The 15,956-nt window shown below is 39.1% G+C and overlaps 1 protein-coding gene across 1 annotated transcript in view; it reads left to right on the top strand.

The window, feature by feature from the left end:
- Stxbp4 (syntaxin binding protein 4) overlaps window positions 1–15,956 on the top strand; it is a 125,705-nt gene that overhangs the window by 28,514 nt on the left and 81,235 nt on the right. The window contains exons 9-11 of the mRNA XM_051158291.1: window positions 320–411; window positions 9,097–9,186; window positions 12,788–12,853. Coding sequence (XP_051014248.1) covers window positions 320–411; window positions 9,097–9,186; window positions 12,788–12,853 — 248 coding nt within the window. The remainder of the gene's footprint in view (window positions 1–319; window positions 412–9,096; window positions 9,187–12,787; window positions 12,854–15,956) is intronic.

Below are 15,956 nucleotides of genomic sequence, written 5' to 3'. Positions count from 1 at the left end.
TTGTCTTGTTTTTTTTTTTTTTTTTTTAGGAAAACACTTTATGCATAATGAGAGACTCAGGGAATTCGATGTCTGTGATCTGTGTTTGCTTTATTGTATCTAACTGAATTACATGACAAAGCTAACTGAAGTGAGATAAAAATGGCTTCTCTGTTATTTAAATGTATATTATATTTACCTGGCACTTTGGTCAGTGCTGTTTTATGATAACTTGTATAAGTTAACCTATAGTTCATAATTTCAACTTCCCAGAGAAGAAAGTAATATTTGTTTAGATGAAAGTAAATGCTATGTTCTTACCAAAATGTGTTAATTTTAGATTTTGTCCAGGTTGCCAGAAATTTGTTTTGCTTGCAGTTGGATGAAGTGAATGTTGGTGTCCATGAAATCTCCAGCATCTTAGACTCACAGGTAGAGTGTGCTCTCTACAGCCGTATTGATTGAATTTAGGGCGCAAGTCTTGAATGTCGGGGGTCCTATATGATGCCATTTCTCCAGTATCCACTGGCTTTTGTTAATTTATTTTAAATTATTTAGTTATTACTTATGTGGATATGTGTACATGTAGGTGTGGATACACATGTGAGTTCATGTATGCACGGACATGTTTATACATAAGTGTGGAAGCCAGAGGTCAGCCGAGCTTGTCATTCCTCAGAAGGTAACCACTGGTTTGTTCAGACAGTTGTTCTCACTGGTCATTCTCAAGAACTCCAGCGGAGTGGCTAACTGGCCAGCTGGTCCCAAAGGTCTGATTGTCTTTCCCTCTCCATTGTCCCCACCTGAGGCTGCTAGCTTGAGCTCAGGTCCTTAGGCCTGTGCACCAAGTGCTTTACACACTGAGCCATCTCCCCAGTCCCTACCCTGGGGTTTTTTAAAACATACCGTACAAGTAAGAGCTGAGGGTATGACTTGGGTGAATGCACATAAGCGTAGAACCTGAGCCTGTGCCTCTAGCACTGACGTAAGAAGTAGAACTTCAGCACCCCTACTCACAGCCCACAGTCGGCAGACAGGATTTCTAGAACCTTGCTGGCCAATTGAGCTGAGGTGAAGAATTTGATGAGAGACCCGATTTCAAAAACCATGCTGGGGAACAATTGAGAAACATACCTGATGTCAGCCTCTTACTTCCATATGCACATGGATGCGTATGCACGTGTACACATGTGCACACAGGTTCACAAACATACATCAAAGATTCTGTGAACACAGGTTCCTAGAAAAACTATGTAAAACTATGGATTAATCAGAAGTAAAAGTTTTCTCAGCCCCTCGTGCTGCCTTCTATCCCTCAGTTCAGCCTTATTACATCCTCCATGTGGGAAGGTGTGCATTATCATTAGGTAGCAACACAGAGTCACGTGTGTGCCCACTCCAGTCTGCCTGGACTCACTGTAATCAATGCACAGAAAAGTGCCTAACGTGCATACACACCCCGTCTGAGCCGTTCCTGTGAGACATAGTGTTAAAGACAGACATAGCTAGACTGCAGGTCCTCTCCGCTACTTAGGTTCTATTTCAGTTACTAGGGACTGAACTCCCCTACTCAGAAGAGTCAGGGCAACCACACTTGGACTTTCTAAAATAAAACAAAGTTTTGCCAGCTTTTATGTCGTAGTAAGATGGAATTATGATGCTCACTCACTTCTTAAGTCATTTGATCTGCAGAACTTTGAAATTCACTTCATCAAATTTTTCAGACCTTTCTGTTACAGAATGTTGGTATTTACTTTTTAAGGGAAACATTCACCCTAGATTTATCTAAGTTAAGTGCCTCATTAACTCAAAATGTATACTTGTTCATGTATATATAACTACTTGTCCTTGTTCCACTATCACTTAACAAGAGATCCTTCTCTGGTTTTTCTATTGACTTGAAATGCAAACTTAAGCATATAGTAAACATCTGACTAGGTATGTAGCTGTGTTCTTTGTGCCAGGCTTTATTCATTTATTTCTCTCTGCTAGTACATTATTTTGTAGCTACTTAATTCTGGGTTTGTTGATACTAATAAGCTAAGAATGTTACTAGCTTCTTCCTTTTAATATGAAACATGACATTTTAAATTATTTTGTCATGATATTAAATATTTATGGTACTTTATTAGAATTACATTTAATTTATAGAATGGTTTGGATATGAACTAAGTATGACTTAATTTCCCACATTTATATCATTGTTCTTGTTTTGAGAAAAGTATGATGTGTCCTATGTATCTTAAATATTTATATCAGTTTAATTACCAAATTTGCTATACTTTGTGATATATTAGAAAATAATTTTTGGGTTTTAATACTAAGTTTAAATTTCATGTCATGAAAATATAGTTAGATATATGTAACTATAAATATTGAATGTCTGCCTCTCTAGATTACTTTCTTGTGTTTTCCTACTTGACTCAATGGTTTATTATCATAGTATTTTTTTAGTTTCCAATGATTGTAATTATATGTAACAGTTAATTGTACGTGTAATAGAACCCAAACATAATAGGTTTTGGTGCTATAATTGTTCTTTTAAATTTATACATCAATACTTTATACTCAGAATTTTTGTCTTTATCTGTTAGCTCTTTCATTCTCTAAATGCTTCTAATAGTATGCTGATAAACTTTATATTTAGAAGTCTTATATTTTCAATTTTAGTTTAAGCTTATTAATAAAAATTTTTCTTTGTCTTTCCTCTGAAAATGTGTGCACCAACACCCTTTCATAACTTTATTTAGAGCTCTAATTTTACTTGTGTATCTTTCATTATTATAATGAACTACCTAAGACAGGTTAGGTTTATCTAGCTGCCAGTTCTACCGTCACAGATCAAAGGCCAGGATTGTAGAGGATCAATGAATGAACCTCTGGGGGAAGGCCTATAGGCAGATGACATCACAAAGGAAGGAACCTTCGTGAGAAGAAGTGAGCATGTTTTGAAAAGTCAAAAGGCAATGACCTTTCACTAAGCTTCATCTCCTGAAGACCCCCCCACCTCACCACTGCACACTGAGGACCAAGTCTCCAAACCATGAATCCTTTAAAAACAAAGCATATCCAAACCACAGCCTGATTGCTTTTAAATAATAGTCTTTAGTGCTGGTATTAGTTTATGTCTCTAGAAGTGCAGAATCTAGATAGATGTATGATTAACGTATTGGTAAAAATAAGTCTGATTCTCTTATTTAAAGATTACTCATACCATTTTAAACATTCCAAACCACTTTTTAGAAAATTAGATGTGTGTATGTATGCATATATGTAAGTATGTATTTTTTTTAACCACTGGTCATTTGCACTTCCCACTGTCACCCAAAAACCTAGCTGTTTCATTACTCTATGGATAAAACCTGGCTTTCTCAGAATGAAGACACAAATCTATTAGGAATCCTGTGGTATTTAGCATAACCTGCACTGTAGAAACCCCTGTCCATCTGCTGATGCTGGTCTTATGCACTTAACTCTGTAATGTTGCAGGCGGATGTTTCTCTTACTGCTAAGCAACTCTTAAGGTTTGTGTGCCCTTTTCTCCAGCAAAGGCAGGGCGAGCTTTCAATGTGCCAGTAAAGCAGGTACCTGTATGAGCACGCAGAGCTTTGTGAGCAGCTGCAAAGCGATGCACGTGCTCTGAATGAGTAATTTGTTTCCTTCTTACCAATAGGATTTTAGAGCCGATAAGAAAGAGTGTTCTCAATCTACAATACTTTGAAAGCAAAAGCACCATACTGATGGCAGTTGTGCAAGATGCTCTGTGTGCCAATGACTTCCTGTTGAGGCTGTAGATCAGAATGTTGTGTAATAGTTGTTATTAATTTATGAAATTCATTAGTAGCCTTCTGCTTATCATCACACAGAAGATATTACTGTCAAGTGTGGGCTTTCCTTTTTTTCTCCAACTGAATCCATAAGAATACATTTCTTCACCACAGTCACTTGTACAATGAAAGAAGTCACTCAGCGCACACACTGAATTCTCATTTAATGTTACGGAGTTCTATTTTATTAAAAATTTCATCTTGCAATTCACAAGTGAATAAAATATCACAATTTTAAAAGCATTTTATAAGTCACTGCTTGTTAAGTTGCTCACTAAATACAAATTAAAAACAAAGGTATAGTTTTATTGTGTAAGTCCCAATAGTTTTTAAGTTCCGATCCAATGGAGTGCCTGCTCTGAAACAGTCAGTCTGTGGCAGATGATGTTGACAGTCTGTGAAGGTGGGAAATTCCACTATGGCTCTCCCCAGCAGCCTTAGTGTCACAGTAAGAGGGTCTGGTTTATAATCATTTTACATGGAATGCCTGTGTTCTTACATGTTCTCCTTCTGTGGCTGATAAAGACAGTTGATGCTTCTTCTGCTTTTGTGTCCAAAGCAGAGAGAGGAGTGGTACATAACTAGGAAGAGCTTATAACGGGATCCAGTGGCCCTTTATCCATATTCAGGGTATTAGAATGAGCTTTTGGTGTAAACAGAGCAAGAATTGGGCCATGGGCAGGAGGCATAAATAATTAAGTAGTCCTGGTCACCCACCCATCCATGCTTGAACTCAGGCACTACAAGGTGGCCCTTGGAAGTCATCAGCACAGGAGACTGGCTGCCATAAAATGATCTGGTCTAGAGAACAGGCCCTGTGTTGTAGATACTTGTTTTTGTTCGTGGGTGGTCTATCCGGTAGGCTCATTGTTGCTTGGGAGTAGATTCAGTCACTTGTCTCCAGTCCTGATGTCCCTGGACTGTAAGGCATTTTATTTTTTATTAAATATTTTTACATATACATTTATATTATTACACATATACAATAAACTACCTACCACAAAAACCATGAAACAATCAGGAACTATATAAATGTTACATTCATAATGTTTTGGCTATTTTTATTTGGCAGCCTTGAAGAAAACATCTTTCCTATCTTAGTGAGTCTAAAATTCTGAATGTAAATCAGTATCTATCAAATCTCATCATTATCAACGTAAAACATCTTTCTAAACCTAAAATCGTATTAACCCCTAAACAACTAAGCTTAATTGTAGACTATCTGGTCTTCAATACCATCAGAGACTTGAAAAGGAATAAAATTAATTACCTGAGTATACAGGGAGTGCAGGTTAGCAACTTCACAAATGAGAAAATGACAGACAGTTTGCTGCCTGAACAGTCACCCAAACTCTCTATAATGTTGGAGCATCATCTTCAGCCTTCTGGCCCAATATATCTGACAGACATATTTTTCCAATCCCAATTGGTCCAGCTTTCAGACTGTCCTACACAGGACTCTAATTATGCCTGGAATTTCTCAACATTTAGAAACTGGGCCACAAATGCTATTCCTAGCATGCTTAACCATTTCCCCAATTTTATTTGGGTCCCTACAAAGGTATTATCCATCCCAAATCAGCTGGAAGAAATCTTAAGAGAATGACACCCCATTTCCCTTAAAGGGGTTGGGTAGATTTGGGGCTGTAAGGCATTTTAAGAGGAAAGGTTTAAGGACAGTGACTTGCCCCTATACCTTCAGCCTTGAGGGAGGGAATGTGGTTTAGGTGGGCAAAGCCATGAAGGAATCTGAGACAAAGTAAACACAGAATGTAATGGAATAAAGTATGAAGGAGCCAAATGTTTAAGCCTAAAAGTGGGGATAATACCTGGGGATGGACTCGTCCCCTTCAGGTTCTTAGTCTTCTAGGTAAAAGAATTTTAAAATGGCATCAGAACCAAGGTCAAGGTTAATCTCACTGACATTTGAAAAAGAAAATAACAGAGCAAGTAAGTTGGAGATCTCAGCTGCCATGAGGAGGTGAATAACAGAAGGCAAGCAAAGCTTACATAAAAAGCAATGACTAGGCTTCACCTCCTAAAGGAGTCAGAGGTCACTGGATTAGGTTTGTGTGGAAGCCTTAAGACAGGTTGAAAATGGCCTGAGTATCAGAACAAGCAAGCATAGGTTTCTGGCCAGTGCTTAGAGAAGGGAAATGGGAAAGTCACGCTTTCTGCATCACACTCGGAGGGTGAGCTGGCTTAGCAGTCAGAGTGTGCAGGCAGCTGGTTGAAGAGGGGCTTGCGGGATGTGTGTGTAAATACCTCAGTAAGAAGATGCTCTTCCTCCCATTTCTGTCCTGCCTCCAACTGTATGTGTAGCATCAGAGGATCCTTCTTGAAGATGTAAAACAGATTTTTTTTTTTTTTTTTTTTTTTTGGTTTTTGGGTTGTTTCTTTTTCTTGCCCCTCACTAAAAGAGGTCTACTGGCCTTGGCTGGACAAGTACTTTTGCTGTTCACATCAAAGGGTATTGTCATTTACTGACCAAACTGTTTGTAAAGGGGATTCCTGACAATAAACCATGCAGTTTGCGTCAGAGAATGTTAATATCTTGATATTCATATGTCTCAAAAGGGATCTCCAACATGGGGGGGGATGTAACCACCCATGGTTCATACCATTTTACCAGAGAGCTGACAGAGATATGCACATGTCGCTGATGGTGCTTGAAAAGCTGGCAGCAGCAAATGGTCCTTTTCATTCCCTTTCTCCCTATCTACCATCCTCTACAATTTCTCCTTTAGGAATAAGGACTGTCGTAACCATAGGACAGAAGGTGATGTTCAGTCCTTCATCTCCTGCTGAGTAGCACTGTAAATACTTTCTACTCTTTGCTAAATAAGAGTGGGCCACAGGAGCGGAGCAGTGGATGACAGACCATTCTCTATCCAAAGGTCATGACATCTGACTTTATTCATCTGGGGCACAGGCTGGATTCTCTGATGCCTCATCACTCAAAAGTTGGGTTCTGGGATCAAGTGGGGGGGGATTTGTAAACATGAATGATAAGTGCAAGAGCTGAAGTGATGGAAAGAGGGTCCACAAATTCATTTATGCGTCTGAAGTTTGTCATACAGTATAGCCTGTTCTGTCTGAAAATTCATTCAGTTCTCCTCCTGTGGACCACCAAACATGTATAGCAGTAGAAAACACAGGATCCCTTGTGCAAGGCCTGTGTTATAAATAAAATAATTTAAAGATGTATTCAGAAGGAAACTTGAGAATCTTATTGTAGGAGTTGAGAGAAAACAACAGATCAGGCCAGCTAGAAAAGGGAAGTGGGTAAGAGGATAAGAAAGTAAATGCTTTCTGGAGTTAGAGGTCAGGGAAGCAGAGAGGCTCCAAGAGGAAGTCTGGTTGCTGTGCTGGGGAAGGAGCCCTTGAGAGTGAATGCTGCTACTGTTAGGGCAAGGAGGACTAGGATTTAGGGCGGTGTCCAGGAATGGTGGGAGAAAAGAGCAGAAAAATGTTTTGCTGCCAACTATGTCCTTGTTTGTTGTTTCTTATTTCGTTGTTTTATTTTTATTAGTTTTATTTTGTTTTGTTTTTTCCTTTGAGAAGATCTCATATAATGCTGGCTGGCCTCAAATGTAGTGTGTAAGCTAGCCTTGAATTCCTTTTCCTACTGGCTCTACCTGCCCTCCAGTGCTGGGATTACAGGCTACACGTCCAGCTTCGCAGTATTGTTAGTGTCTTTAAGGAGCTTCCCATTTTATGATGAGATACGATAATGCTAAGTCTACAGCTTGCTGGGCAGTGGTCATGTATCTCAGGTGAAATCACTCCTCAAGTCTCTCACATGGTTCAAGTCAGTGTCCACTCCCACCTGGACATGGGCCACTGTTGTGCCCTTACACATGGATTCATCACTCTAGCTCTTCATTACTACCCTCACCGAGTGTGCATGCTGAAACTCACTCTCACAGTCATCACAGTCTCTGACTCAGATGTCGGGGCTGTTACCTTCTTAAAGAGGAATTGCTGAGTCAACATATGTCAATCCTGCTTTTGGTTATTTGACAATGAACTTTTGGATTGAGGAGAATGTGGCATTTAGAACCCAAAATATAAGTATCTTGCTGTGATTCTAATCATCATTTCTATATTAAAAACTTCACACAGTGCTACACTTGCTGCCAGCACAAGGTCATAAGGGTCATAAGCAGAAAAGGCCAGTTTGGTGCCCACATCCACCCCAGCGTGATTCCAGACCGGCAGCAGACTGTTGTCCATTGTAGTATGATGTCATATCAGTCCAAGCAAGTATCATGATGGGTTACCTTCAAACAGCAGTGGCCATGCTGTCAGTTTCCTAAGGAAGGTTTCTCACAGCTTAGGCTCTTGTTAGTTTGTTGTATGGAGGCCACCATTTTAATAAAATGACATAAGACTGAACAAATTGAGTTGTATATGATGAGACCGTAATGTCTTGCTAATGTCGGGATGTAAATGGTAATTCCCACTGTGTCTAAACTTTTTAAATCTTCTAAAAACCCATCTGTACTACATCAGATACGTATTGACAAAGTACAACGTTGAGGACATTGTGTTAGGTGCCATGGCACATGCTAGAAAGAGAGAGAAAAAAAATTTTTGGTATAGTTTACCAGAGAGCCAAGTACACAAATAATTACAGCTTTAAAAGTGCATTATATAGTAAGGCCAGAATCGTAACAGAACATTACTTATGCTCCAGGGAAAGCAACATTCAGGGGAGGTTTATAACAAAGATAGCATTTGAATTTATTTTTAAAAGAAAGGTTGAATTTAGGCTTCTCAAAGGTGACCAAGGAGTTTAGAATGAAGTTGGGTGTAATGGTGTAGCCTGTACTCCCCAGCACTCAGGAGGCTGAAGCAAGCTCCTGACCAACCTGGGCTACATAGTGAGACTCTTTCTCACCACCCACCATCACCAATAAAAGTATTAGAATTAAACAACAACAATGAAGACAAAATGTGATTGTAAGCAGAAGGCAGTGTTCACACACAAAAAAGATAATTCTATGAAAACATCAGGAACAATCCCATTTCTCTCCTACTTAAGATGAAGGAATAAAAGCCAGTAGACTTAATGAGACATTCCAGAAGGCACACGAGGTCATACGCAGAAAAGGCCAGGTTCAGCTTAGACAGAGATCGCCCTGTACTTTAGTTCCTTTTACCCAATCACACAAGTCAAAGTAAAACCTGAGTCTTGCCACGGAGCAATGCTTGAGGGTGGTGGAGAGGACTTTGTGGTCTCCAGGTTAGCGTCTGACACATAACTTCTGTATTTTAATGTTGACAGCTTCTTCCCTGTGATTCTCTAGAAGCAGAAGAAATGGGGAAACTTAGACTAGAAAGAAATGCTGCTCTGGAAGAACGGAATGTGCTTAAGGTAACCGCCTCCTCGGCGTCCTTATGTCCCCTTTGAAAAAGACATGATCCATGGTGTGTTCCGAAGCATTGAGGCTCATTTTGTTTCTAATGAAAGTATATTAGCATCAAATCAGATCAGTTGTCGAGTTGTGTGTAGAGAGCTATCCTTAAGTCAGCACTCACTCATCCAGTGCGCTCAGTGGGTTTCCCTCTCATGTCTCATCTGGCACCTCTTACTCCTTTGTCCTCTCATATTGGTGACAGCAGCAGGTGTAGCTGAAGAGCCAACTAAGCAAGCTGTGACAAATTTGAGTCCTCTGGTGTTTGTAGGCAATGCATTTCTTTTTTCCAGGTGCAGGGTCATGTCTGAGGGACGTTGTGTTTTGCTAATGCAACTTGAAAAATGAAAGCACTGTGCTTTCAGGAGAGAACAAATCACGTATGCTCCAACTACACGATAACATTCTGAGGCTTTCCCTACAGTGGTATTCTATTCTTCATGAAATATTAGGTTTAAGTTAAATCCTGATTTTTACAGGATTATATGTTCTAAGGAAAGCAGCATCACTACTTGATGATCACTTTATCATAAAAAAAGCATTTTAAAATGTTAGGTGAAGTTCGCTAGTTATTTTATTTAGTTTTACTGATATAAACTCTTCATTCAAAAAAGAAACATTATTTTCTTTCTACTGTTGTCTTATAATGCCAGTCTTTAGAGGAAGCCAACATTACAAGTTTTTAGCATATCCTCTCAGAGTTTCCGAAGACAGCCTAAGCAAAGCAGATTTTTAAAATGAATGTATACGTGTAGGGGCCAGAGACACATGGAAGCTGCAGAACCTTCCTCTACAGTTAATCATGGTCCTAAAACTACTCTAAAAAGTGAACTCCTTAAGCAGTTGTTACAAAGTGTATATGTGTTAATGTATGCATAAATTAGTTCTCATAGGCCCGCCTTCTTACAGCTGGGCTTCTGTTTCTCTGTGATTCAAGCAGAAACATGAGCAGCTTCTACCACAGCTCTCCATGTCTTCCATGGTAGAGATCTCCAGCACCAGCTGGTTCTCATGTAGGCTTGTTAGCCAGTTCTCTGTTCATGGATATTTAGGCTATCTTCCATTTTCAGTTGTCAAAACTAACTCCAGGGACAGCAGAGATGACCCAGCAGTTATGAGAACTTGTTCCTAGTCCAGAGGACTTGAGTTAGGTTCCCGGACGCTCATTTCAAGCGGCTCACAGCTTCCTATAGCTCCAACGTTAGGGGCTCCAGCACCATCTTGTGACCTCCAGGGACACCTGCACATGTGTTACATACACACAGTCGATACACACACATGAATATGAAAATAAAAATGCATCTTTTAGTAACTTTGTAGATGTGTCGGTGGGCACTTGTGAAGGTTCACAGTATATCTGTGGAAATGGAATTGCAATATTAAAATAAAGCAATGTAAAACATTCTATATTTTTCCCAATTTTCTTTCATAAGGCTTTAGTAATTCATATTCTTTCCAAATATAAATGAGCTTCTTGTGAACATGGTTATATTTTATAGCTCTGAAATCACCACCTTTCCACAAGTTGATGTGCTAGTGGAAATACAGAATTCACTTTAAAAATGACTAGTTTCTTCTTCTTCTCTTAGAGCAATCCTGTGGTGCTGGTCACATCGGTGAGACAGTATTCTCTATGTGACTCAATTTTACACAAAGTCCACAATGTCAGAGGTTTCGGAGATTCTTGGATATTTTTCATTTCCCCAAAGTTTATCATTGTTAGATTTAATGATATATTTTGAGTTTTATTTGAATGTCAATATTAATTGCTAGAATTGTAATTTTAAACTGTGTAAGTCGTGTTTGTGTAACATTTAAACAGGGTTCCCTGAGGAGCCATTCAATCAAGATCACCTTTGAAGTTCATGAACTGTAAATAAGCATATTTTAATGTTGCAAAACCTAAAGTTCCAGAATTTAAAAAGGCTGCTTTAAGTTTCCTCTACATTAATTTTTTTTCCTCTGAGACCGATTTAAAAAAAAAAAAAAAAAAAGACGAGGGCTGAAGGGGTGTCCCAGTTGTCAACAGTGCTTTTGTTGCTCATAAGAGGATCTGAGTTCTATTCCCAGGAACAACCATCTTTAACTCCAGTCCCAGAGGACCCAGTGCCCTCTTCTGAGTGATCTCTGTGGTCACCAAGCACACATGTGGTGCACACATACATGTACGTCAAACATTCATACACATAAAATAAAATAAATAAATTTAATTTAAAAATTAAAAGTTTAACTCCAGTCCCAGAGGACCCAGTGCCCTCTTCTGAGTGATCTCTGTGGTCACCAAGCATATATGTGGTGCACACATACATGTATGTCAAACATTCATACACATAAAATAAAATGAATAAATTTAATTTAAAAATTAAAAGTTGTATAAATAGTATATCAAGCAATAAATATTTTGCTTGAGGTAATGTTTGCATTTTCAGTTATCCTACCTGTTTTGTTACAGTTATCTATGCACACAGAGTCACACATACATGGAGACACATACACACACAAACATATGCATGTGCATCCTTACTCATACACTCATACAGGGGCACATGGAGCAGTAGAGCTTGTTAAGTGAAGAGCATAGAGTAGAAATGGCTTGGTGTCGCTCATCATCATCCTTTGATAGCTCCAGTCGTTGTGTCTCACTTGAGGTACAATAATATAATTTTAGGCCTGTGGCCAATTTTTATCTACAGAAGTTATTCTTAATAGTGCTGTAGGAACTATTTAACTCAAAGACTTTCACAGAATTTAAGCTGCTTCTGCTTTTCACAGAAGAGTGGAAATAGATGTGTTTCCCATTTACACATGCAAAGAAAAATAGCAGAGCACCAAGGGTGAAGGTGGCTTGCAGAGTGTGAACACAGAAGGCCCCACTCTCTAGGCTGCTGATCTGTGGGTCAGTCAGTAGGCCACTCTGTTATATTCACCTTGACTTACAGCTTTGTTTCCCTCCTAGACCAGAGTGGGCTGAGTTCTGCCAAGGGTCAGGCTTTGCTTCTTCTAAACATCATCCTGTTGCCATGACTCTTCACCACTCTATTTAAGATCCAAGTATCACTATTCATGTTTTCAGTAAGATAGCTCCTGAATCACTAAGCATTTCTTACCAAGGTGGAACATCTCAGGGTACAAATTTGATTTAACTTTAGATTTCAAAGATGATAATATTTTACCTTTATGTACATATTAAGATATATATTTTGTATTTGGCTGTAATATAATAATATCTTTTCTGTGAGTAATTGTTTTAAAATGGGCTAAAATAGGGTAATGACAGCTGTCGCCCCAAATTTAGTTACTATTTACCCACCTCAATCCTGACTTCTTCTGTATTTCAGATTTTAACATCTTATGTAAGGAAGGAAAGGATGTTTCCACCGCAGTTATACTTAGGTAACTGACCACTAGTGAGCGATCTGTAAAGTCAGAATAATAACCAGGGATTGCACTGGAACCTTTTAGCAATTTGGTGCTTGGGGGAATACACTTTGAAACCAAGTACTAGAAGTCACACTTGATGTCACAATGATGTGCTGTTCATTCATTGATTTTTAAACACAGGAGAAATTACTTGAATCTGAGAAACATAGGAAGCAACTGATAGAAGAGCTCCAGAACGTGAGACAAGTAAGTGCATGTGGCGTCTGGGGGGCGCGTGGGGAAGGGGGTGCATGGGGGCGGGTCCGGAGCCTACTCGTGTACTCCTGTGTGTGAGGCATAACGTTAAAGCGGTACTGGTCCATCATATCTCAGAATTTGCTGCTGCGAACAACACAGGAGAAAACTGCAAAACTCTAGAAATGAGCATTTGGAGTTTATACCCACTGGAGTCCTGCTCTATTGAGCAAATTTTTAAAAATTAAACTCTAAAATGGCTTCCGTGAACCAGAAGGACCAGGCTCGTTACTTTTCTGTTACCTTTCATTTCCCTTTTCTGTTTTCTCTTTCTTCTGTTAGTTGTACTTCAAAATTTTATTAAAGAAAAAACAAAACCAGCTCTTCTCGCCAAAACTGTACCACAGAGCATTACTACAGTTAGTTGCTCATGGTAAATAACAAGTGTTTGCTTTCACTTTGAATAATCTTCACCTAATTAGAAGTGGAGTAGAAGAAGACAAATACCATATGGAAATATAAATGCACAGGGAATACACTCAGAACCCTGTTCGACCTCAGTGCTGACTGCTGAATTCTGAATCCCCCTCACACTGTCCTCACAGAACGCATTAATTAGGCAAGAAACCAAAGCCATACATGACTCATATCCACAAGATGACAGTGACAGAGACCAGAACAAACCTAAATACGCGTAAGTAAAGTAAATGATTTTCAAGATAAGGCCTGCCACGGGCCTGCCACACAATCCGGGGTACCTAGAACAGAGAAGGCCTGAAAGAGTCTGAAAGGCATAGGAAGAAACAAAAATCGATGAAACAGACAGGAAATCAATCCCAGAAGGAAAGTGTAGTAATTGATACCCAAATCCTGGATATCAGTCAGGACTTGATCCCTCTCAGCTAGGATTCAGAAGTGTGTGCACCCACAAGTAGCAGCCTCCAAGAGTCGTTGCTTTGTGGAAGAATCAGATAAATTAGCATTAACAGAATACCTTGGGACTAGGCGGTGATGGAGATGAGAGCCGCAAGAAGAAATGAAGGGCTTTACCAAAAAAGAAGACATATCAGTTTGCTCATTTTTTACCTTGGGACCACCAGCAATATGACCCATAATGTACCTACACAGAAGAGGGTCCTCTTGACCTAAGACCTAACTATGAGATAACTTTTTAAAGCAGAAAAAAATTCCCATCATTACCAACTACAAAGTTTCATGTGACTGAAAGCTTGTGGTCTGGTGAAAGTGTGCACAGTAATTGCGTAACAACACAGAAGACGACTGTAATGTAATGTTCCACACTCATCTGAATGTCCTCAGTAAATATCTGGAGCTAACAGGAATATGGCTCAAATCTGAAATTTAAAAAAAAAAAAAAGACAAGACTAGGACCAGTGAGTGAGACAGCCCATGGAGTAAAGGTGCTTGCTGTCAAACCTGACAGTTATTAAAATTTAATACAGAGATACGAATAGAAACTAAATTGGCAAGCATTATATTCAAGTACACTGGGAATAAGAAAATAAATTATAGAATTTCTTAAAGAAACCAGTCAGAACAAGAAAATGCTAAAATTAAGAATTATTATCCAACCAGAATTTCCAGGATCAAAAGACTTGCATCTGAGGAGCATGCTCTGAGGGTCCAGATCCTCCCAGCACCACCTTGCATACATGCCCTGAAAGGTGCTAGGTTTCCCAGCTGAGAAGTAAGTTCAGTTACACCTGGAGCAACCTCATAAAATAAGGAAGTGCTGAAGTTGACAGAGCCGTGCCATGAGAGCTGCCTGACAAGGACTTCTGGGCCCGCATCTGGATGAACCAGCACACCGAAGCATTAATCATAGTCAAAACTGATGCCCATGGAGTAATGATAACTCATGAGCCCATACCATGTGTAATTAGATTAGCTAGCTGATGGGAAAGAGAGGCATGCTGGCTTATGGTGATCATGGAGTGCACACTGGAACCAGCAGAGATGCTGCTAGATTTGGAAAGAAGCATTTTGGATGTTTTAGTAAGGATTGAATTAGGGACAAATTAAGATGCTAAATTTAGGAGGACATTTTAATGAACAAGATAGCTACATAGTTATGTGGCTTAAAAGTAACTCTACAAACCACTGCTAATTATAAGGGAGAAATAGTAATTATGCAGTGGAAAATTGAGAAAACAGTTTGATGCTAAAAGTTGTCCTCACCAATGAAGAAGTCACTGTCACTCCAAATGTGATGCCCTGGAAAGGACACAGTGTCACCTGTGTGCAACTCTGACTGAAAGTGTATAACCTGAGTCTAACCTTGGGGGGCATCTGGCATCTGATAAATTGTTAGATGTTAAGAGGAGTTAAGAAATGGAAAAATCTAAATAAATATCTGACTGTAGGCTGTCCTGGAGTAGGGGGACTAATGAAGCTTACAGAGTGATTTGACAGATCAGGAATGCAGAAGGTCGATCAGATCAATGAAAGTAATAAGACCCATAAAGGACATATAGCTATATATGGTAATATCTTTATTAGGAATACTGTTGGACTTAAGGATGAAGGGCTGTGATACATGTAACTTATTCTCACACAATTAAGAAACATGCATGTGTGTTACATATTCATAAATATGCATGCCTGAATATAGAGGAGATGGAAAACATGTAATGTCTTATCAATAGCTTCTAAGTTTCTGTACTTTATAAGAATATCTTATATCTCATTCATGAACATATTGGCCATAGGTTAAATCTGGTGAGTTTGCTAACTCAGGGTAGAGGATATGAAAACATCCTTCATATTATTCTTTCTTTTTGTTCAAAAATTTTTTGATTTATTTATTTTATATATGTGAGTATGGGTCTGCATGTACATATGTACACTACATGCATATAACAAGAATGTCAGAAAAGGCCATGGATCACCTGAATCTGGAATTATGAATGGTTGTGAACTGCCATGTGGGTGGTGGATACCAAACTAGGGTCTTCTGCAAGTGCTCTTAGCCACTGAGATATCCCTCCAGCCCCTCTTAATGTTATTTTCACAGTTAAGAAAAATTTAAGTCCTCCATAGTTCAGCCAAGTATTCAGACTTGTTTTGAGACAGCCTTTTTTATTCTTCTTCTGCA

The sequence above is a fragment of the Acomys russatus genome, chromosome 16 (genome assembly GCF_903995435.1).
Source record: "Acomys russatus chromosome 16, mAcoRus1.1, whole genome shotgun sequence".
Classification (NCBI taxonomy): domain Eukaryota; kingdom Metazoa; phylum Chordata; class Mammalia; order Rodentia; family Muridae; genus Acomys; species Acomys russatus.
The sequence above is the reverse complement of the archived record's forward strand: the minus strand, read 5'-3'. Positions and strand labels throughout refer to the sequence as shown.